The following is a 24,194-nucleotide window of genomic DNA, read 5'->3' as shown; positions in this document are numbered from 1 at the left end:
TTGATGGCCAATGTATGGTGGGCTTTTCATCCATGACAAATACGGAACCATCTGGAATGGTCTTCCAACTTGGTTAAAAGACCAGAATGCAAAAATGCATTGTGGTTCCGATGATGTAACATGAGCTGTTGTCTTCATAAATCTGACGTAATTTATAGTGAGGGTGCACAACACACTTGATCTTAGTAATACAGTCAAAAGCAGTGTGAAGTGACAAATAATAAATTCACAATGACACATTCTGTCCTGATATGACCATTGACCTATACAACAGGCTTCTGGTAATAAATGTGATACATCAACATACTAAATATGACATAGGTTCTTGTTGAATATTGTGTAATGGTTTTCACATTTACTCAATGTCATACACCTTCATACCAAGTATGGGATCTGTCCAAACTTCCCTTCTTGAGATGTCGTGCTTACAAGGCTTTCAAAGTTGGCCCCTGATGACCCCAAATAACCTTTGACCTCCACCAAACCTTTAGGTTTCTTGTACTCAGTGGGGTTCATATACGAATTAAATAATAGATCTGCCCAAGCTTACCTTCTTAAGATATCATGTTTACAAGGTTTCCACAATTTGACCTTTAGCTATTACGTGCATACCAAATCAGAAAATGGCTGAAACCATCGCAAGTAGTGGATTGCTCTCAAGGTCTTTATTTTACGTAGGGACGGTGGGGGGGGGTGGTTGGGTTGTACCAGTAACATCAGTGAAAGGTGGGGTCCTTCAGATTTTACCAATTAGCATTGTGTGTATAAGTCATCAGTTTGATGCTTCATATTGGCTTCCGTAGTATTTTTCGGCACACCACTGTGTAATAAATATATGAATAATGGAATTCCCCTTAGTATAAAATCGGATGAAATTACATCACGGTATGCATATCACTGTGAACGACGCATGATGGATTGGTTATAGCTTATACTATGTGCAGCCACAATGTATAGAATTCTTCACAATTAGCATGTTAGCATATTAGGTGCGTTACTTTCTGCTTAGGTATAACTTACCGTCTGACGTCAGGACCCGAAGGCAGAAGCACTCAGACATACATACTTGAATAAAAACATATCTATAGGTCTGTAAGTAAAGCTTTAGTTCTCATAATTATGTTATATAGTTTGTGACTGTATATCGATAGGATGTGTGCTGCGAGTGTAAAAGAAACCGGTTACTTTTCACTTGACTTTGATGATATACAAATGTTCAAAATGATATTTTTGTCTTAAATCCAAATGTCTAACCGTAAACTTCAAAACCTATTCCACAGTGGCAGCACAATATAGACGGTACTTTTACATCCAGTGTGTTGAAAGACTCTGTAATGCTTGTTGTTTTGAACTTGAAAATAATATTTTCTACTAATCGCTCTCGATTGCAATACTAAACTGATGATGCACGACAACTTGAAGGGTGTGAAGATTAACATATATACAACTGTTCAATGCGCATAGAACTTCAATGTAGACATTGCAGTTCGCATCCTGTGTGAGGTAGAGCACGTAAGTGATAGGTACATACCGTATATATAACCCTTAGTTTGTCTGACACTTTTCACTGCGTTTTTCTTCAGTCCTGAAATAACCGCTACTTGTAACTCCTTTTACTGTCTGATGTTACACGATGTTACAATGTTAAAAGCAAATTCAGCCTGGTGTGGAATTAATTGTATACTGGTTGTGACGCCAAATATATATATTACTAAAACTTGAAATAAGTATAAGGGTCTTACGTGCAGGATTGTGGGAGCATCTATGCATTGTCACCCTTGTGGATGCTATGGAAGCCTAGAAGAGACATCACATCGAAAACTTGCTCCCAATTGAAAACGGTGGAAGTCTGAAGAATACATTTTGGAAGAAATGTACTGCAATAACCGTGTCAAAACGATAGAATTGCTACAATAAACGCTAACATCTTGACAAAGCGTCAATAATCTTACATTTTATCGCTTTCACGAGATATGCAAACGACACGTGTTATAAGATAAATATGAAAGTTTACCATTTCACTACGTAGGCTACTTCTCGCCAATACGTCCACAAATTTGAAAACAAGAGGCCATTCCAAGTTGCAAGTTTGCAAGTTGCAAGTTTCATCGAAATTTTCACCCTTCTCAAACAATTGATTATGGACTACATAACAAGCATATGTAAAATTAACACTTTTCATTCATCAACTCCGCAATAAGCAAGGCAGCATTATAGTCGTTATAGCCCTTGAGCTTTGACCTCAGTTGCCATTGCAACAATGCATACTGTTCACACGTAACCTATGAGGGTTACGCTTCAACTTTTTTCACTTATCGGTCAAGCCGTGAGTGACACATATTGAAAAACACTTATCTTGACGGTTTGAATTCAGTCCCACATGTTTTAAAGTTATTTGAGTTACAGCCAAAACGAAAGTTATTTTTCACTTAATTTGATCTCTTACCTTTAATTTTCTTTCTCAAGGTTTACGAAACACAAGTTCCCGTCGCGGGGCACCTGGTTTCAAAGAAATCGGCCTCCACGTGTAAGTTTTTGAAACAACTTTTCTGATAAACTTTACAGACACGGACATACACACATGTGCGTCTGCAGAGAAGGGTCCATAAAACGGTAACCAAAATTCAAGTTTACGATAACCGGTTAACCTCCCAAAAGAATGAACTGGTTCATTTGTATTTTGAACAGACTAACATCGGCTCCATGTCAGCGAGTTTCTCCCCAGAAATTTCTTAAGTGACACTTATGGTCAAATATTTCTGGAACATTGACAAATACATTCTTTGTGTCTGGTGTGGCTCTTGGGTCTATGAAGGTGGACCCGATATAGGGTGGTCTGAGGCCGTACCCCAGAAAAGAAGACAACAAATTGTGCATTAGTCTGAAGCATATAAATTTAGACTATAAATCGGTCTATAATTTTGTCTAAACCCAATGGCACAGTCGTTCGAATGGTTACGTTTGGACTTTTGTTGCAGGTTGAAAGGGGGTTTTCCCTACCCTCTCCGCGTCCCCATCATCCTGGAACCGCGCCAGTCTGCAATGAAAATCATATTTCTGTTTGTTTTGGAGTCCCAAATATCAGTATTCTATTTGGCGGATTGATATCAAATTTGGCGGATCGTTTTATTTTAACTTTTGGCAGATAATTCACCTGCAAATCAGCAAGGTACTACTAACAGAAGTAGCGTGCATCAAATAGCTATTACATAATCGCGCGGTCATCAAAAATTAAGGTTGAGAGTAACATATATTCATTTTATCCTTTGCTCTTGTACTTATTGAGAAATAAGAAATCAGATTCATTTAAGACTCAGTGTAAACATCTTTTACTAAAACAGCCTGAACACAAAATATGGATTCATTGGAGACACAAAAGCAGAGAAGACGATCCAGAGACAAGCCTCCAATCGCAAGTAGTGGTGAGCCGTTACATACTACATCCAACGATATTCCTACCCAATCGGTCAACAACCAATTATTTCATCACATGAAGGGACTGTTAGCTCAGTGGTTAACACCGATGCCTTTCAATCATAAGGTCCCGAGTTCGAGTCACTCCAAGATTAATGTATGTCGTCCAGTTACAGAGTTGTTGACAATTGACAATTCATAATCATGGACGCTAAATATGAATCTAAGAGACTGACTGCGGTCAGCTTTTGGCTTTGATAAGCCAATGATGGCTTTTTTTGCGAGTTCCTGCTTGCAGGAGGATCTAAAATTCAAGAAGCAACCAATGGCGCATCATCTTAACAGTCAACCAGCAATGACCACATTACGATTCGGAAAGTACAATTATAATTATCGAAAGTATTGGAAAGGTCGTCGTTGTTTCCACCACCTATAGTTAAGCCAATATTCCCATTGGTTGCCATATTAAATTCATTAAAATTAGGGGTATGTAATTAATATGTGATATTTCCCCAATCTGTACACCGGGGGGTTGATGGGTGCTTCCCTCACGACTCCATGTACCAAGTACAACAATTTTAATAACTGTTCAAGAATTCATTAGCGATCCTCTTGGCATCGCGATGCACATCAAGACGCAGGAAACATGCCATTCTCATCGCACTTACTCTACATGAAGCATCGCGCACCTCGGAATGGTCATTCCTCGTCTCTGCGTCTGTATATATGCAGAATATCCACCGCGACGAAGTCAAAAGATGACCCTAATTAATAAAATCATTTATAAACCAGGAAGAGACACCCGTAGGCCACCATTCTTATTCAAAGTAAAGTGCCATGTTAGACTTGATTTATTTATGATTAACTTGTTTAACGAGTGCATGCAATTTTCGGTTGATTTTTAATACATAAATACCGCCTCAAATATACAAACGGACAGCTTCCCCTCACCTTTTTACCATCAGTCAATTTTCCTTCAGTCTTCCCCCTCCTTACTCCTCCCCTTGTCTTCCTTATCCCTCTTTTCCCCCTTTCCCTCTTTTCACTCTTTTCATCCTTTTGCCCTCCTTCTCCTTCTCCTTCTCCTTCTCCTTCTCCTTCTCCTTCTCCTTCTCCTTCTCCTTCTCCTTCTCCTTCTCCTTCTCCTTCTCCTTCTCCTTCTCCTTCTCCTTCTCCTTCTCCTTCTCCTTCTCCTTCTCCTTCTCCTTCTCCTTCTCCTTCTCCTTCTCCTTCTCCTTCTCCTTCTCCTTCTCCTTCTCCTTCTCCTTCTCCTTCTCCTTCTCCTTCTCCTTCTCCTTCTCCTTCTCCTTCTCCTTCTCCTTCTCCTTCTCCTTCTCCTTCTCCTTCTCCTTCTCCTTCTCCTTCTCCTTCTCCTTCTCCTTCTCCTTCTCCTTCTCCTTCTCCTTCTCCTTCTCCTTCTCCTTCTCCTTCTCCTTCTCCTTCTCCTTCTCCTTCTCCTTCTCCTTCTCCTTCTCCTTCTCCTTCTCCTTCTCCTTCTCCTTCTCCTTCTCCTTCTCCTTCTCCTTCTCCTTCTCCTTCTCCTTCTCCTTCTCCTTCTCCTTCTCCTTCTCCTTCTCCTTCTCCTTCTCCTTCTCCTTCTCCTTCTCCTTCTCCTTCTCCTTCTCCTTCTCCTTCTCCTTCTCCTTCTCCTTCTCCTTCTCCTCCTCTCCTTCTCCTTCTCCTCCTCTCCTTCTCCTTCTCCTACTATGCATGACGGGTTTTTTGTGGAGCCCCTTCTTTGCTTCCGTAGTAATGATGGAATTTCCCTGATGTAAGCTGGGATAATGATTGCTCTGTACATGCCACGTATGAGTTTTATTTTTGCAACCTTAAGTGTATGGAAACGTTCTTTAGTAGCCATGACAATGTGTTGTTAATCAGTTCCGTGGGCGGCGATCCGTACTTCCGAGTGGGGGGGGGGATATGACCTTGTTGACTATCTAAGCGTAGCGCCACCCTGGGTTGGCGCGAAGCGTAGAAGAAAATTTTGGAATTAACAAACCCTCTAGATGGCCGGAAACGGCACTTCCCGAGGTTTCCAAGCGGCATATACCCAACTGTAAAAAAGGGATATCATGTCCGAAATATCTCATAATCAGGATCCAAAATAATTTTTTTTAATTTCGGTTGTTATTTTGGGAAAATTGCCCCTGTCAATCTTGTTTCAGGCACTACGTTAGAATGTTCGAGAGCTCTTTTACATTATTCGATGAAAAAATGGCCTCATGCATGCAGGCTATTATAGGCCTATGCACATGCAATACACAATTACACATAGTTACATTCCTAGGTACCGATTGCTAGGGAATCCAGGTGAAACGTGTATTAAGCATTACCCTGGTAACATGAGATTCTCAGCTGTTCGAGGGAACATGTACGTGTGTAGGCCTACTATAGGGCCTATATGAATACTATGAGGGTGCATATATGTACTATATCAATACCGTGGGCGCAATAATACATTTTGTTGTTATAGGGCCAATGAAGCCCACAGTCAACTATCCTTGCTTTATAAAGACGCTTTATTTGAAAAGATCGCACTGCGTTTATGGTAGGCGAGAAATGAAGCTTAAAAAGAGCCGTACATTAACGATGATGCATAAATGTAGGCATGAAAATGTTCTTATCCCTGGCATTTGGTGGGGGGGGGATATGGTGTATTACATCCCCTCCACCCACTTTCATGGGGGGATATATCCCCCTTCCCCCCCCCCCTCCCCAGGATCGCCGCCCATGATCAGTTCCGCAATTTTCCTACAGTGCGAAGGATTGATGATATTATATGTGAAGCTTGCAACAATACAGATTTCTTCACAATATGTAAACGAGATCTTTTGAAAATCTCGAGGTATAGTTTCATCGAAAACAAAAAGTGTATGCATGTTACTTCTGGGGCTCAATATGACGTCTGGATTGCTCCGTAGAAGTGGAAATGGCGAAGGATCGGCTGCTCGGTACAGGCCTAAACGTTAAAGTAAATCATTAACAATCCTGAAATTGTTTTCTGACTACTGATAACTCAACTGGAACATTTTATTTTCCTTGCATATAATCAACAGAGCAGATTGGACGATATACACCACCATGTTCTGCTTGACACATTTTAAAGCATTGTTAGGTTGTTTCGTTTTCGTGCCAAGGCTCAATCTTGGGTGACTTTTCTTAAACAATATTTTATATCAGTCGTGTACCAGCCTGAATAAAGGGGTCAATTAGGGGTCACAGGAAAATATATACGCAATATTGTAGTGCGGGTGGAGTGCTTGCAGTATTAAGAAGAACTTTTCGGTTGTTCATGGTGTTAATTTTGGCGCGGACATAATGGCAAGCCGTTTTACTTTTTATTCGATATTTGATGATATCAACAATTATTTGGTGATATCAGCAATTATTTAATGATATCACCAATTAATTGCTGATATCAGCAATTATTTGATCGTCAGCAATTGAATTGGTGTTATGTTGAAATTGCTAATGTCAACAATTCATTTGCTGTTATTAGTAGTTCAAGCGTATCCGAGTCGAATTGGAATTGGCAACGAGCGCCATCAACTGAATCCTTCCACAAAACCCCGCTAAGTCGCTAGTGGCCATAGTCTAGTACTAGCCTACTAATGTAATAGAGAAGACAGTACCAATGTACATAGTTATGGTACAAACATAAGCTAAATCGACTAGGCTAGCCTATGCATTTGTGTGACACTGCATCGTACCAATTACAAGATGGAAAATAGAAATGATTCGTTGATATCAGCAAATGAATTGGTGATAATATTAAACGCATGCACTAGTGATATGTACGATTCATTTGCTGATATCATTAAATCAAATTACTGATATCATTATTAAATTTGTTGATATCAGCCAAAAAATTAGTGATATGTTGGAAATGTTGATATCAACAAATAATTTCTGATATCAACAATTTATTGATGATATCAGCAAATCATTGTTGATATCAGCAAATCATTGTTGATATCGTTAAATGATTTGCTGACATCACCAATTCATTTGCTGATATCAGAAAATATTTGCTGATATCACCAAATAATTGGTGATATCACCAAATAACTGTTGATATCATCAAATATCAAATAAAAAGTAAAACAGCTTTTCATACGGACAACACACCAGGGAGTAGTCATGTAGGTACCTACAAAGTGAGGCGCTAGCGAGCGCCATGACAGGCTTAGAATAGTAGGCTACGCAGCTAGCGTCTGAGACTGCAAATGTACAGAGTCTATATGAAACTTTAAGTTTCAACGCCCAGTCATGTAGGTATCGTTCACTTGGCAAATAATGCCATAATTGCAGCGCGCACGCGCACTACAATAACTATCTAGAGTTGTATACAGAAGGAAGTGCTCGTATACCAAGGTTCGTTCTATATATATATGTTTTGGTGCGATAACACTGTATACAGGCCTTAATATACCCGCACTTCCTCCTTTGTTTCTAGATAGTTCGTTGTAATCTTGTTTACTCTATCTTGGTACAGTATAACATATTTACTTTGTAAAATATCTTTATTTTAGAGCTTCACTGGCTTCTATTAATATAGCTCACAAAATATGTAAAAGTTTACATATCAGTATTTTATTGCTTAGGTTGACTGAAGGCAGGTTTTTGTTAAATTTCAACCTTCTCAAGACCGCTTCAGCTTCAGTGATATGAAGAGAAATAAATGTAATACACAAAGGTATATGTACATTATACGTATTCGGATATGTATTAAGAAGAAAACCTAAAATTATGGAACTCAATATTCAATTTAAGTTTCCTTTCTCGTGTATATTGTTTGATTAATTACTCTAGGCAATGTTTAATATGGTTTACTATTTTTTACGTTAATTTTCATGCCGACCAAATTTCTTGGTAATCAAGTAACATGCACGATAGGTAGATGGATTAATGTACAACCTAACATATATATGAACTAAATCTTAATGGATGACCGTGGGTCCAAACTTAATTGTGATATGTTGTAGACCGTGACAAACCGCCAACAATCGTGCAGGTTGTATTCCTACACCACTTGTATTTCTTGAGTATGTACCATTTACACATCTGAGTCTCATTAAATCCATCGTTAGTTCATCACAGAGACCATTTTGTCAGTTCTTCAGATACAACACAAAGGTCATTGGGAGCTCGAGCAAAAGTATTATATGGACTCAAATAATGGACTCAAAATTGTGCAAAATCGATGGTGATCAATGTCATCCATTGCTGATTTCTTCTCCAAATGAACTTGGAATAATATATCTTTTGGAAAAGTTACTAGAAATTATAAAACAATTGGATTATAATTGACATTTAAGCCTGCACGGAAAAGCCGACGTCAGCATCCAGTTAGCCTTAAAGTATATTGTACCAGATATTAAGCATACTGAATGTCTTGAAGACTGGTATAGCTAGTGAAAAATTAATTGTTAACACTCGAACGTTTCTCTTTTATCGGACTATGGTATGGAACACTAAAACCAATATTCTACCTAAGGTCACGATGGATTATTCAAATTGTTGCTACTATGTAGGGCATCACCGCCATATAAACGTATTGTTACCCCTCCTCCTCCCCCCCCCCCCCCTCCAACTGTCTAATATTAACACTACGGGTGGCTCTTCTATACACAACTACAATTATACCATCTTAAAGGCAATGTTCCATAAAAGTCTGCACGAGGACATGAACACCAAACTGGTATGATGTGTCACCTGTCGAAAAGATTTTCTGAGTTTAATCTAAAGGGATGCTAAAAGTCGTAAGCTAATTCACTAGTAAGTTGTAAACACATTAAGAGGACATCGGTTTTGTCAAATCGACAAAAGGCTAACAACAAGTAGGCTATACCGGCTATATCGGGTTGGCACTCAATCAATTTGAACCCAGTTTGGCTGTCTTCCAGCCCCACAAACCGAATAATTCAAAACAAGCATCTGTACACGCTTCTAATAGCGCGTGATTCATAGCCCGTCAGATCACCATTATAGGGTAACAGTCCCCTTACACCGAAGGTGCAAAATTTCCACTTTAATTGTTGCATAGTGGCTGCTTTTCTGGCTATACCACACATGGTTGAGCAGGTTTTGCAAGATCAGAATGACCACAAGATCGCTTATGCGAACTAATTTAATTAAACCAAAGTTTCACAGGACATAAGGATTATATGCACTTCAATGAGCAATCAAGACAGTATAGAGTGTATAGCTGACATGGTATTAACTTCTTAATATGTACTGTGTTGAGTGGAAGACTTGCATTTAAAACTCACCTTTGTACATGTCAAGACCTCAACTATCCTAAGAAGTTGTAACTATGTTTCTATGTAATATATAAATAATAACACAGATTTAGGATGAGAGAAAAGTTGCTACATTGCTTATATAAAGGCAGTTAAACACAAGGTTGATGTGTCAGCTTTATGCCTGGCAAATACATAGCTGAAGGGCAAAATTATATTCTTTATGTTATTGCGAGTCCATGATGCATGTGAACTGGATGGAAAACTATTTGAGATAAACTGAAAGTCTTCTACTGTGTTTCAATTTCATGTCGTAGGCACACCAATCCTTTCACCAAAGAGTGATTACAATGATAACCACCAAAACGCGAGCCATGTGTGACGTCATAATAACAACAAGTAAACAATATGTTAACACAAACTAGAATACGCTTCACACGAGCAATGACCACAACTCCAAATATAACTGAGCGTGCTGTATAAAACAATGATTACTAGCTGGGTAAGGAATGTTCCACCCTTTGGGTTCGTTTGGAGGTTGTAATCCACAGTGTCCTATCAGTATGACGACAGATGAACATAAAAAAATAACACAAAGAAACTGTGTAGAGTTGGCTAAGTTTACTATAGAGTGAATTATATTCGAGCACTCGATTTCAACAGAAACAGACTTATATAAACCTGAAGGTCAAACATGAATATGAATATTGAATACTTATTCTAACATGGTTAAGTGAGTATGGATACTATAGTTGCGTAAAGTTCGAACAGTTGCAGGATTAGCTAGTCCTTTAATTTGTAATAATGATAATTCTATGTGACGACGGGAAGTGAATATAGTATTGAAGAGTTCCTAATTTTGTAGCCTAGAGCAAGGCTTCTGTGTAAACTCCACTGTCCGGGTAACCAGTTTCAGGAACAAGATTAACAATTAAATCACATTACCAGGGAATATATATAATATTACACTTCAAATGGGATTTCGAAAGAGTGGATTCAGCTCAGATCTCCACCACTCGTAATCACTTTCAAACTAATAGCTTTAGATCCATATCTGCTTCTACAATTTGACTGAATCTACGTCCTCATGGCTTCGTGAGTAAACGTACTCTCCAGCCGCATGGTATTCCCAGCAATTTCTTTGTCTATTTAAAGGGAGGGGGAAAATTGGAGGGAGGTCTTCTGATTGGGGTTGCTAGCAGAAACTTTTGACCACAACAGTGATGATGCAACTTTTCCATGAACGAGGAAGTCCTGTACTAAAGAGACAACCCATATGCGAATTGATATCTAATGGATATACAAAGAAATCATGCAGAAGTAACAATGACCTTGTTCTGATGCACCCAGTAACACTATTATCTTAAGTAAATTGATACACTGGGAAGTCAGCAGCTTCTTGAAAGTGATATGCAAGGGGAAAAACCAAAATCTCAAGCGCAAACAGGAAATAGAGCCTATTTACGCTAGCATAGAAAACGTTTGGAAATCTAGAATAAACATGCCGTGCTATTTACATTACTGCATTAATATTGTAATCCCAAGCGTGAGAAAGGAATGTAAGTTTTCTTTTATATTCTTGAATTCCACATGATCATAATATTAGAACCGTGTTAGGAGTAGCTCTCATAGCTCTCATAGAATCAGAAAAAAAACTATACCATATGTTTTAGCATGATACATCTGACAATTTCGAAACTGTGATCCTAAACCTTTCGTTTTCAAATTCATAGGCATTTATGTTCTAAACTTTGTGATTTCATCGCAAGGGTTTCATTATGACTGAAGAAAACATTACTTACTACCACCGACAACGTTGTTATTTAGTGAGTCTAAGCATTTGAAAAGAACAATCAACCCCTTACCAGGTCATGTACAAACACTTTGTTTTCTGTCCGTGCTGCTAATAGGAGTTTCTCGCCCTTTGTCGTTTTAAGCGTTGTTATAGATCTTGCATCCTTGTTCACCAACATTTGATTGATCAACTCACCGCCCTGTTGGACATACTGTGCAACAACAAGTTGACCTTCATCCGTTGACACCACCTCCCATATGATATAGATGAACATATTCTCGTCCACACATATTCTGAATGGCGCCAAATTTGCCAGGCCAAAACTGGGCTTTCTGAATTCGTAGACTACCCGTGGTTGCTGCAAGGTTTGGACTGCGAATGCTCGCTTACCAGAAAAATCACAAACGAAAATCAAATCCCCTTGTACCGATAAGTCTCTCGGCCATTTTATCAAATCTGGCAGAGAAACTACATGTATAAAGTTCAGTCGCTCGTCAAAGACGAATAAAGCTCTGTTGCTGTTACTACCCACAAAGATATGTCCTTTGTCAGGATCGGTTGCAACACACATTACGTATTTGTTTCCATCCCATTGGCTGCAGTTCTCACCGATGTTTCTCCTTTTATAAGATCCATCTGGCACATTGTACACACCCACCTCATCTGGAATACATACTGTCGCTACTTTGAGTGCGGTAAGAGAGGCGCAGTAACGCTTCGGTATAAAACGGAATGTCTTTTTTCTCTTAATGGTCCGCTGCTGTATAATGATTCCCTTGATATCGAAGACGCTTATGTGCGAAGTGTCTTGGGAGGCTTTGCCAGTCGCAACAACGACACCCTTGCGGCAGCTTGCTATGCCGTTAATCTCCCAATCACTTTTAAAACGTGTCGCCAGAATATCAATACACCCCGTCTGTTGGGTAACGTAGATCCTTCCTGCTGAGACATCTCTCGAATGGATTTCATGTGCCGAGCTTGAAATGTCGCGTATTAACTTTTCGCTTTCACTTAGAATTTTAGGGGTCAGTTGGATTTTAGACCAGTCGTTATTTGACTCAAGCACGCATTTTGCGCGTGTCCAGATATAGTCATATCTCAATTTAATGGATTCTTTCTCGATGACGACAAATGACGATGTGTAGATATCTTCTTTCTCTCGCGTTTCTTGCAGTGATATATGTTGAACTTTATCCTTATACTGCAATAACTTAGCTATTGCCTCGATAAGTTTATCAACCTCCGCGCGGCATAAATCCTCGATTTTCTGACAATTATGGCGAGAGTGCGTCCCGACTGTACCACAATGATTGCAAACGGCAATGTTGCCACAACTCACGCAACAATAATTCGATGGATTATCCTTGTGTTCTTGACAGTTTGGAGGCTTTGGTGTGTTGTCGCCACCTGCTGAAATCTGCTTCTTTTCAAGTTCTAAAGTTTCCACAGATTTTTGAATGTCTTCTAAAATGTTCTTCATGGCAAAATCAGTCTTGAATCCGTCCACCCCCTTTGCCGGTTTAACGTGCTCTGTTTTACAGAGTGGGCATTTAAATTTCTTGGTTTTTTGAATCACAGCTTTTAAGCATTCCGCACAGAACCTATGTAGACACGGCAATAGCTTTGGGTCTTCCATTCCTTCCAAGCAAATGGAGCATTGGAAATAATCTTCCTCAATTTTCCTTAATGTTGCCGAAGAAGCTGACGCGAGGGTCGTATCATTGGACGCCATGCTGAACTCAATTTTCGGGCACCTTTTAGAGTCTATACCTAAAGTAGATTTGGTCAAATTGGAAAGAGAGAGATCAATAAATTTCTACTACAGCGACAGACAGTTGTTTTTTTTCTCTTCATTTATCAAGTACTAAGATGTGCAAAAAGTTGAAAAGGTTAAGAAACAATGCTATTACTTAAAACTTTTCTATGAGCTAGTATTATATATATATATATATATATATATATATATATATATATATATATATATATATATATATATATATATATATATATATATATTTATATATATATATATTTATATATATATATATATTTATATATATATATATATTTATATATATATATATATATATATATATCTGGGACAACAAAGCTGACACGGTTAACTTGACGAGTATAGTAGTTGTTCTTTAACTGAGGAAATCCTGGAACAACTCGTGATAGAAATGCTGATGCTGCCAATATTTGAGGGCAACAAATGCTCGTTACGTGGGGATCAAGGTCCAATATCAAGTCGACAATTCCAATTTTGCTGACTAATGTTACAAATTGTTGCAACAGCATTAACACATTCGTTATCATTGTCTTTGTGATAGCGATACAAGTGTGAATATTAACGTCCCCAAACAGCTTAGACAAACACTAGTATAGATTTCTATTATCACGCAAGACTAAGCGTTGAACAACTCATGCTACGATATCATCAAACCACATATGCATCGAAGTTTTAGTAGTTTTATTTATTACTATGGTTGTTTTCTGTAAGTAGAGTTGGGTTGTGGAAATGCTGAATGTTAACATTGAAATTCATAACACCTACGACCTTTATGATGGCATTGCTAACAGTATCTACACTGTTTACACTCACCTCTTTTGTTGTAGCAAAATTTGAAAGAAAACCAAAGAGAGAGAAAGAGGTTCACCTCCACCCTTCGTAGCAATGTGACATCACATATTTACAAAATGGCATCATAAAGATTTATATCATACAGTAAATATATCATACTGTAAACATATCATAAGTTAAATATATGGTTCGGTTTGCTTGTGCTGTAAGCATTACATTTTTAGTGTACGAAACCCCTTCGACTCATCCTGAACGATATCCAACATGTTTTTTAGTAAAGCTCCATCCCAATGGCTATACCTTTATAGCTTAAAATTTGCCAATCTCCTTCGATTTTAAGTATATGTATTCACTTACCTCCGTTCTCCGTGTCTGTGAATATCTATATGGAAATGTTGGGCTTCTACAAGTGTATAGTCGTAGAGCTTTCCATTGATTTGTGAAAATCCTGGCAGTACCGACGTAGGCGTATATACGCCGTTTATTCCCGTATTGACTTGAAGTATAAACAAATTTGCAATAAAGTAAACTAAATCCTGTTTTTCTCTATTTAAATATGGTTAAGGTCGAATATCTCAATACGGTTTTGTAAGGCAATGTAAGATCAAAGTCCTTGTGGAACATCCATTGTTAAGACGACGGGGAATTACCGCATGGAAACACATATTTCGCAATTTCACATTTGATTTCCCCAGGCGGCTGGCTGAATGCCATTTCCAAAATGTAAGGGTGCAGCTACAGCTTTCGCCGACCAAGTTGGTAAATATTCAAGCTTGGGAGCGGTTGAAGTGGAGTAAGAAGTCGACGTCGCTATTATCTTATTCACCAGTAGAACTTAGCAACCGTCCATGTTGTTTCCACATTCATGGAGTATCCCAGTTGCTCCAGCCAAAGCGCAGCCGAATAACTCCTATAGCATTGACTCGCGTAGATAGGAAGATCTTGCTCTGGCAGGTCAACAGGACCAATTCAGTCGATGCATAGTATTGGTCGGAGATTCATCTTGGGAGAGGGGAGAGTGGGGTTTACAGTCCAAGTTTTAAACATATACACAGGAATTCAAGGTCGTTTTTTTTCTTCAGATTCCAAACAGTATTTTCTGGGCTAATTTAAAATTCAATTAAAAAGGCCTAAAGGAATCCCCGCATTGAAAGATTGACGTGCAAAAACCCGTCCAAAGAATTCCAAAAGGGTACCATTGGTTACTGAATTACAACCTCGTTTCCCTCCATTGGCAAATATCATTCAGAAGAATTTTCACATACTTCAAAGCACCGATTGAATACCTGAATTCAGTCGTCTTAGAACTACCTGTCATTTCATTTACGAGACCTACATGTTGCAACATTTGCAACGTACAATACGTTGGAGAGTTGAAAAAATATTCTAAGAATAAGACTGACTCAACATCGATCGGCTATCCAAAATAAAAGAAAGGGTCAACCAACCTGTTGCAAATTCCCCAAATCACTCGATTGAATATTCAACATGTTATTGCCATTGACCACAAAGATTCTTGGACAGACCAATCTAGCAAAGAAAAGGAAAATTTCTTGGAACTAAATCTGAAAACCACGGCACCATTCGGTTTAAACTTTCGAGGAAGTAACATAAGTCTCATCAACGCCAACAAAAAAGCCGTTCTAAGCCACAAAACACCTCGGAGATTCCAGATTCCCCGCCATATTATCCATCTCATCAAACAACGCAGAAAAATTCGGAAAGTACCACAGCGAACGCAAGTAACAACATTTAGACTGTCCACAACAACATCAAGAAACAAATGACCGAACTCATCCACAAACACAAAGAAGATCAACTGCACAACAAATGCAAACAATTATCAAACATCAAAGACGTCAAAGATTTTTGGCGTACAGTCAACAAAATCACCAATGTCAAGAATACAAGGAAACAGATCCCCACCCTGGAGTTCAACGGAAACTTATCAACAACAGAACAATAAAAAGTACAAAACATCAAAAACTACTTCAACACCGTTCACATCATCCCAAACAAACCAATGTACAAAGACCGTATCCTGAAAATAGCAGCATTTATCAAACGAGGGTATTACGGTGCTTACCATCCAAAAGAACATGGGCGGCGATCATGGGGGGTGGGACGGGGGGACATGCCCCCCATATTTTAGGTGGGGGATATAGTATCTTATATCCCCCCCCCCCAATATTTGGTGGCATAGTTTTTTTTAAAGCATATTTTGTATGATATCGCTAGTAATTTCAAAGTAGAAAATGCTTAGATGCAACTTACAAGGCCCGGGAAGTGCCATTTCCAGCGATCTGGGAGGCATTTTCGGGCAAAATTCTCTTTTGCGCTTCGCCCCAACTTATGGTGGCGCTACGCTTAGATAGTTTGCCTACAAGCTTCGCCTCTCCCTTGGCAAATCCATCGCAAGGCGCCTGTCTAACCGTGTCACAATTTGTTTCTATATATGACCAAAAGTAGTTTTTCTTTTTTCGAAATGAATAGCTAGACGGACCCCCCAATATTTTAGGTGGGGATATACGGTGGTATCTAATAGTAACTAATATCCCCCCAATATTTGATGGCATATTTTTTTTTGTGGCTATAAATAGAAAATTACACATGCTGCATGAGGTAAATGACAGATCCACATCGATATGGGTTCACTGATTTCCATTTGGCCTGTTTCCTACAAGATTTCTAACCGCAGGCGCGTAGCCAAGGGGGGGGGGGGTGGAGACCGCCCCCCTCGAGCATATTTTTTGATATTTTTTATGATATCGAAGTTTTATAGTAGCCGTTATAAGAGTTTTTAATATTTGTACACCACATCATACTTCCCTCGACTCGTGCAATTTTGACCGGTCTGTTAGGGGTTGAAGGGGGTTTTTCTATACTGGTTATCCATAGATGAAATTTTGTGCAACATCATGGGTATGGTTTGAAGTGAATTTATTATTCAAATTCTGAACAAATAATGGGCTTAAAACCATGAAAAGTGGGGCTGACGGGTATTGTGGGGCGTTACGTAGAATTACCTACAAAATCAATGATCCACAGGAGATGCGATGAGGTCGAACATGATGTGTGACTGGTGACAATCTTGAAAAAGGTTATGAATGAAAAAAAAAAAACCATTGGGAAAAACTTGGTTCTCAGGCAAAAGTGTACATCTGGTTGGTCATTTTCAAGCCCGAGAAGTGCCATTTCCGGTGATCTGGGGGGCTATCAAAACCAGAAATTTTCTTGTACGCTGCGCGCCAACCAATGGTGGCGCTCCGCTTTGATAGTAATTCGCCTGCACCCAAGCAATATCCCCCCCCCCCCCCCAATATTTGTAACAAATCGCCGCCCCTGCAAAAGAAGACATATATCCTCCAACGAAGATCAAGGACACGAGGCCTACGATGACACGACACGAAGACACGTCATCTAGCCAAGGGTCATCATACGATATCAGCCTTCTTCGATGCAGAAAAGCCGCGGAAGAATGTGGCACGACGGCATACTACTCATACTCGGAAAATACAATTTTCCGGCCAAACTAACAAGATGGGTTTCCATATTCCTCTCTCATCGAATCATCAACTTCAAAATTGGTTCATCCCTCTCCTCATCACTACCACTCAGCGCCGGTTCGCCCCAAGGAAGCATCATCAACCCGGTACTATATACATCCTGTACGTCGGAGAAATCCCTCAACCAGACAACGCCTACATCAAAATTTCGCGATATGCTGATTACATCCTCATCTGGGCTAGCCACACACCCACACAGAACAAAGGAATACATACAACGTTACATCAACCGAAAACACAACGGGTACAACGACTGGAGAACGGAACTCAACCCAACCAAGTCACAGAAACTCTACATCGACAAACACAACAGATTAAGGAGGCAACCACATCTTAAAATCAACACCATTGTCATACCAGTCGCAAATCAAGTTCGCTTCCTGGGATTAATCACGGATAAAAACATCACACTCGGACACCACCATCAAAACAACCTCAGGAGAGTCAGACAACGCGTGAATCTACTACGAAGAATAGCCGGAATATCAGAAAGCCCCAGAGCAACACCACTTACGACCATAAAGATTAACAAGATGATGAGCAGGCCACTCTTCGAACTTGCAGCTCCTGACATAGCCCTTGTCAACTCAGCGTAAACAGACAAATTGGAACCTCCTAGCGTCAAGCATGCAGAATCACATACCATCTACTTCCAGAAACAGACAGCAACACAACAACTAGCATCGCTAGCATCCAATCGGGGACGATTCCCAAAAAGGGACGATTTCCTCGACAAGTGTACATCGCCAACACATCATCTTCATCATCTTGATAACAAATCAACTTAGGAGTTCGGCCTTCATACTGGAATCACCCCCCCCCCCCATCGGCATGGATACATAAATTTGGGGGCCCACAACAAGCAGAGGAACCCCATTAGTATACACAACACCATCCAGCTAGCAGCATAACAACCTACATCTGTAACGTTCGTTCATCGAAACCACACCGCCAGTGAAGAGTCTCTCCCGTGAAGTCCGTCTAGCCTCCGAGTCAATTCATCTCTCACATCGCCAGTCCAGTCTTCGAAGCCAGCCACTACGCATTGCCTCCCTTAAAACATTCTACTTTCCTGCCATCCTCCAGCCAAAGATTTCTCTCCGACCCGGCTACAAAGGCCAGGGGCTTTCGCCCCTGGCTCGCTGAGGCGCCTTAGGGCGGAAACAGCTTTTTACAAGATATATCGCATCTCTACTCCTTGTCACTGACAGTAATCATGCACTGAAGAAGAGCTAGTTTTGCTCGAAACCTTGCAAATACATTGGCTGTTTTACTTCCAAACACTCACTAATTTAATCTCCCTCGAGATTCGGCTATTCTCTCAATGCAGCATCTGTTTCAACAGCTTTTTCCCGACATATATTGTTTATATATAAATAAATAAATCCACAAAAAAAGTCCATAACAGTGAAAACACTTCTAACCTCCACCGAGACTCGAACACGGGCCTCCCGCTTTTTATGCTGACACCCTACCCAAGTAGGCCAAACCAGTATATAAAGGAAGGTCGTCATTGCACTGTAGACTTTTGCCAGATGTCTCGAACGATACTATAGTCCTGTTTGGTGACATACTTTGCCTTATAGAGATCACTCATGATGCTAACCGAGTTGAAATCATTTCTGAATCCTATATAATATACTGTACGGTGTAAACACTTGGTTCTACTGATTTTAAAATCGGTTACTGCCATCAAGTACGAATTACAAAGAAATTATTGTTACAGTGGAAGAATTCAGGGTAGGTATTGGAAACTTGTGAATGAGCTAGAAATTACCTGTTCTTAATTTGCAAAAAAAATGGTCTGTAATAAATCACAACCGCAAGTAAAACTAAACGAAAATAGCCTTGCAGTTACATTTACAATGCTATATTAAAATTACATTTACAACTGGAAAGATTTTGACGACGTACCGAGCCGCATTGCGCATGGGTGATGGTTTGTAGGGGATATTTCGGTACATAAAGAATGCCATTAGCCGATTTTATTCCAACTTGAAGATTTCACCAAGTTGAAGATCCAAGTGGGATCCAACAGATCACCTACCTGTAGAATAATAAAGTCGAGACAGTCACTCTAAAGCCATCTTGTCACACCGCCATTGGTCTCAAAGCCCAGGAAACCATGAAACTCGGGAGTCAATAAGAATCGAGAGAATCCAAACTTTGACTATGCAGTTTTATAATCCCTTTGAGCGCCTCTTAAAGAGTTAACACTATCAAGCACTTGCTCGGAAACTTAAGAAACAAAATAGGACTATAATGTAATATTCATTCTTCTTCGTCGTTGTTTGTTGTGTGTCCATGTGGTATTGATTGCAATAATCTTTGTGTTTCCTGAATTGGGGAGTTATGAAAACATATATATATATGACGTTTGTTACAGACCTACAGCAGGAAACTGCATCAACCCACGTGTTTTGGGCATCGTAAGAACTTAAATATAGAATTCACGACAACATCAGTGATAATTAGCACGGGCAGGTGGTTTTATCATTATATGTTCTTGGTAAACAATGCTTTTAGAGTTTTTCCTCGTTTTCTTGTTGTTGACTGGACTTTACCACTTTTCTTCGGGTGCATCTCTGTATTGCAGATTACCTAATGGGTGGCCATGTGGATATTCCATTGTGAAGTATGTTCATTAGTAAATTGTTTGAGTTTGGAACACGATGTTTGTTCGTCTAGAATTACCGTTTGGCTTAGGAAGTACGTCATACTACACAATTATTTTAAATTGTCATAACACGTACACAGGTTCAAACAATGAAATTGTCATAACACGTACACAAGTTCAAACAATGAAATTGTGAAATAATTAGTATTGGAAAAGTCAAGTGCATTATTTCTAACAGCTAGATATAAATGCGATAGCCTTAAAAAGAGTGAATCGGACTGGTAAGGGTTATTGCAGAAAATCGATAAGATTTAACAGGATTTCAAGTTGAGCAACTTATCGACTCTTCTTCGTAATTTTTCCTCACTTCACAAGAAGTATATGAATGATACAAATTACCCGTAGTAAAACCTATTTCAGACTAGATTTGTAGTGATATCTTGAACGTGGAAAATATCAATTTCAAATCAATTTAATCGTTACAAAAAAATCTTGATTATAAGGTAGATGTGTTATCGCTGTGTTTTGTTCGTATAATGGTGCTTCGTCACACCATGGTTATAAACCTAGACACAAAATAGGACTACATGAGGATGGGTGATCAAGAAACTCCGTCTTGTGGTATCATGTATATACAGCTTTGTATTGCATGTACACGAACAGACCCTGCTAACCTCAGACGACCTTTGACCTCTACCACATAATAGGAATCTTATTATCAATGAGGCATGCGCAACTGTCACTATAACGACCTACTTCACTTACATATAGAGCTAAGGTGACCTTTGACATGCACTAAATCTAGTGTGTCTTCTTGGACTCAATGTGGCACATCGAAATTCAAGCAAGGTTCCCGAGTTGATCTTGCTGAACCGATATGACCTTTAACCTCCACCAAAAGCAACTTCTGTCTTGTGATCCATGCATGTGGTAGGGCTACAGCCACCATCCCCAATATAAGCTACGTACACACTCTCCTTTTCGAGAGATCGTGTTAAAAATTAACCAAGTAAGGAGGTTATGTGGTAGGCCTACATCCATATAACGTACATTAAGTTGACCAAACCTCATCATCTGAGATGTTATTGTTTGCAAAGTTTTACGATTTGACACCAGCTGACCTTTGACCTTCAACAACACGAATAAGTTGTAGCTAAGGTTTAAGGGATTTGTTATTGAGTAGGATGTTACGTGTGACGTAACTGTAAGTTATCCTAACAACGACCACAACAGGTCCAGGAGGATTTAATGATGGAATTATATATTAATTAAGTACAGTTAGTTGCAGCGACGTAGCCAGGAATTTGAAAGGGGGGGGAGCACTTTTTGCGATTGATATGGATTTTCAAAGTTGTAGGCACGACTATCTGAGCGGAGCGCCACCATCGGTTGGCGCGGAGCGTACAAGAAAATTTTTGGTTTTACAAACCCCCCAGATGGCAGGAAACAGCCCTTCCCGAATGTTCATTCTGGTTCCCTGGCCTCTTGCTAACTTGAGAAACCTCATTCAATATCACTTTTAAACCCAAAAAACAAACGAGTTAAAAAAGTACGTAATTCAATAATACATAATGTATTAAAATTAGCAAGGTACACAAGGGCGGCGGAAGCACCTTTAATCTGGGGGGGGGGGGCACCGAAGTCAAAGGGCACTTTGCAGAAATTCGATTGGACTGTTGCAGCCTGATATTTAGTACCCTTTATAAATCTTATTGTATTATCTTATTTGCGTATACACATCACTCCATCAACGCCCCCCACCCCCCCCCCCCCCGTCTAAGTAGTCTTACTTTTCAACTTCTGATACTTGTAGATACAAAGATAGGCCAGAAATGTCTTTGATACAACCATAGCCAGTAATTGCCTTTGAACTGTAGCTAGTAAATGTTTATCGAAAAGGCTGTTTTGGAACTTGGAACGCCGATCGTGACTACAACAGGCAACAAAGAGCTGCAGCTCTATACATATAAAGTCTGTTAATCAACGATAGGCTTATTTGACTGTGGAATGTTCTCAACTGAAATTTATCTGCGTAAACTAGTTCTTAAGTAGATGTTAAAAAACTGACAAGATCGTATCCTAGTCTTTTTCGGCGGGTAGAGTATTGAATGAAACGGCACGTGATATGAATGACAGCCTAGATGACAGAAGAATAGGTCACCTAATTTAGCCATAATCTTGCTTCGTTCATTTCAATAGTTTTTCCTGTCTAGACTCTTAAACTCGTCCAGCAAGCTTATGGATTTGAATTATGGGTGTTTTAATAAAAAAGATAACTTGGCCAAAAAAAGTGTAGGCCCGGGCCTACAGTGCTACATACTGGCTACGCCCCTGATAGTTCTAAATTAGGATTAGATCTCTTACTGAAATATCGCTGTTCTAATAAGGTGATCAAGAGTACAAGTTTTATGTAGAAAAAGGGCACATTTTTAACCTGAGGAAAAGTGGGGGCGCTTGCCCCCTGTGCCCCCCGGTTCCGCCGCCCTTGAAGGTACATGTACAGAGTAGACTTACTTACTTTTCAACTTCTGATACTTGTAGATGCAAAGATACTCCAGAAATGTCTTTGATACAACTGTAGCTAGTAAATGTTTAAGTTAGCCTAATAAGAGAAGGCGAGAGCTATCCGACGATTGCCATCTGATGCAAATTTCTCAAGTGTTTTCTCAACTGAAATATTATCTGCGTAAACGGGTTCTAAACTACATGTTAAAAAACTGACATCGGATCCTATAGTCTTTTTCGGCGGGTAGGGTGTTGAATGAAACTATCGTGCTACATACTGGCTACGTCCTGATCATATGATATCATTATCAGCAGATTTTGTTTCCTGTTTAAATTCTTTTACATGTTCTTTTCAGTGGCGTAGGAAGGTACTTTTGAGTGGGGGGGGGGCTGAAGACTGATGGCCGGCCTGGGGGAGGGGTCTAAGGGGAGGGGGTGTCCCCCTCCCCTTTGGAATTTTTTGCATTTCCAGGTGGCCTCAGATGCAATTTGGTGCAATATAGCACACTTCAACACCCACTCCATTTTGTAAACTTAATTTTGTATTTTCACCTGGCCTAAGATGCAATTTGGTGCTCCAAATGAGAGTTTTTTCTCATTTGGAAATGAAAAAGGGGTTTTCTGACTTGCGAACCTCCACATTTTTCACTGGGGGGGGCTAGCGCCCCCCCAGCCCCCCGGTTCCTACGCCCTTGGTTCTTTTACATAATATATCAGAAAGACAAACATAGTGCTCTTTTACAAGTTTTCCAGTAGGATGATTCTTGTTTATTGTCCATGGATGGACTTTAATACATTTGACGAACTTAACTGATGGACAATATAAACTTTCATATTTTGTAATACAGCCAGAAATGCAGTGGCCTAAAAGCAAATATCGTTATCGCAGTGTATTAGCAGTGTAATAATTATTTATAGGAAGTGCGTATCACGTACGATTGCTAGCTTAGCTTTATAACATGCTGTTCGTGCAACAACTTAGGACGACTCATTGAACGAACGTTGTCGACGTTGTTGTGCATACAGTTCGTGACATTCCATAGAGTGCGGTTAGGTAGGCAATATGTATTTTATTACGCAGTGGCCAACTGTAGGCTTGTAATTGGCTATAAGCTAAATTTAGCTAATTGCATCTGCCAAACTAAGTAAGTAGTTGAATCAGTAGGCGTGAATGTTACTACGATTACAATCGAGTTAACGGAGCTAACGAGTATTCAAGATCAAAAGAGCACTGACAAAATACCATGCTAAAAAACGACAGTATAAAAAAAAATAGACACTGAAAGGGGGGAGCGGTCGCTCCCCCTGCTCCCCCCCCCCCTGGCTACGTCCCTGGTTAGTTGTAACTTAGCATGGCTTATTACGGTTAGGTCAGTGTTAGGTATTACTGTTCATAACTGTTAGTAAACATCTCTATGTCTTATTCTATGCATGCCCGTCTCCTGGACAACGAAAGAGGAAGGAGGGG

General features: G+C 39.6%; 1 protein-coding gene and 1 long non-coding RNA gene across 5 annotated transcripts; both read right to left on the bottom strand.

The window, feature by feature from the left end:
* Positions 1-561: 561 nt before the first annotated feature.
* Positions 562-2,461, bottom strand: LOC139966542 (uncharacterized). Its single transcript, XR_011792691.1, has 3 exons — positions 2,447-2,461; positions 1,532-1,849; positions 562-820 (listed from the first exon to the last, which is right to left on the bottom strand). It is a non-coding gene; the product is annotated as an uncharacterized lncRNA (long non-coding RNA).
* Positions 2,462-10,265: 7,804 nt separating this feature from the next.
* Positions 10,266-22,977, bottom strand: LOC139966517 (uncharacterized). Of its 4 annotated transcripts, none has more exons than XM_071969652.1 (2): positions 22,740-22,977; positions 10,266-13,224 (listed from the first exon to the last, which is right to left on the bottom strand). In XM_071969652.1, the coding sequence occupies exon 2, from the start codon at positions 13,184-13,186 to the stop codon at positions 11,513-11,515; it is 1,674 nt and encodes a 557-aa protein (XP_071825753.1). In that variant the 5' UTR covers positions 13,187-13,224; positions 22,740-22,977; the 3' UTR covers positions 10,266-11,512. The 4 variants fall into 4 exon arrangements, with proteins under 4 accessions (XP_071825753.1, XP_071825738.1, XP_071825748.1 ...); XM_071969637.1 differs by lacking the exon at positions 22,740-22,977 and adding an exon at positions 19,652-19,921; XM_071969647.1 differs by lacking the exon at positions 22,740-22,977 and adding an exon at positions 14,396-16,169.
* Between the last annotated feature and the right edge of the window lie 1,217 nt (positions 22,978-24,194).

The sequence above is a fragment of the Apostichopus japonicus genome, chromosome 1, assembly GCF_037975245.1.
Source record: "Apostichopus japonicus isolate 1M-3 chromosome 1, ASM3797524v1, whole genome shotgun sequence".
NCBI classification, from domain to species: domain Eukaryota; kingdom Metazoa; phylum Echinodermata; class Holothuroidea; order Aspidochirotida; family Stichopodidae; genus Apostichopus; species Apostichopus japonicus.
The sequence above is the reverse complement of the archived record's forward strand: the minus strand, read 5'-3'. Positions and strand labels throughout refer to the sequence as shown.

Coding starts and splice junctions, on each gene's coding strand:
- LOC139966517 (XM_071969628.1), bottom strand. CDS start 13,773: ATGATAACGAATGTGTTAATGCTGTTGCAACAATTTGTAACATTAGTC. Junction 13,225..13,571: donor CTATACTCGTCAAGTTAACC/GTGTCAGCTTTG, acceptor AATCTACTTTAG/GTATAGACTCTAAAAGGTGC.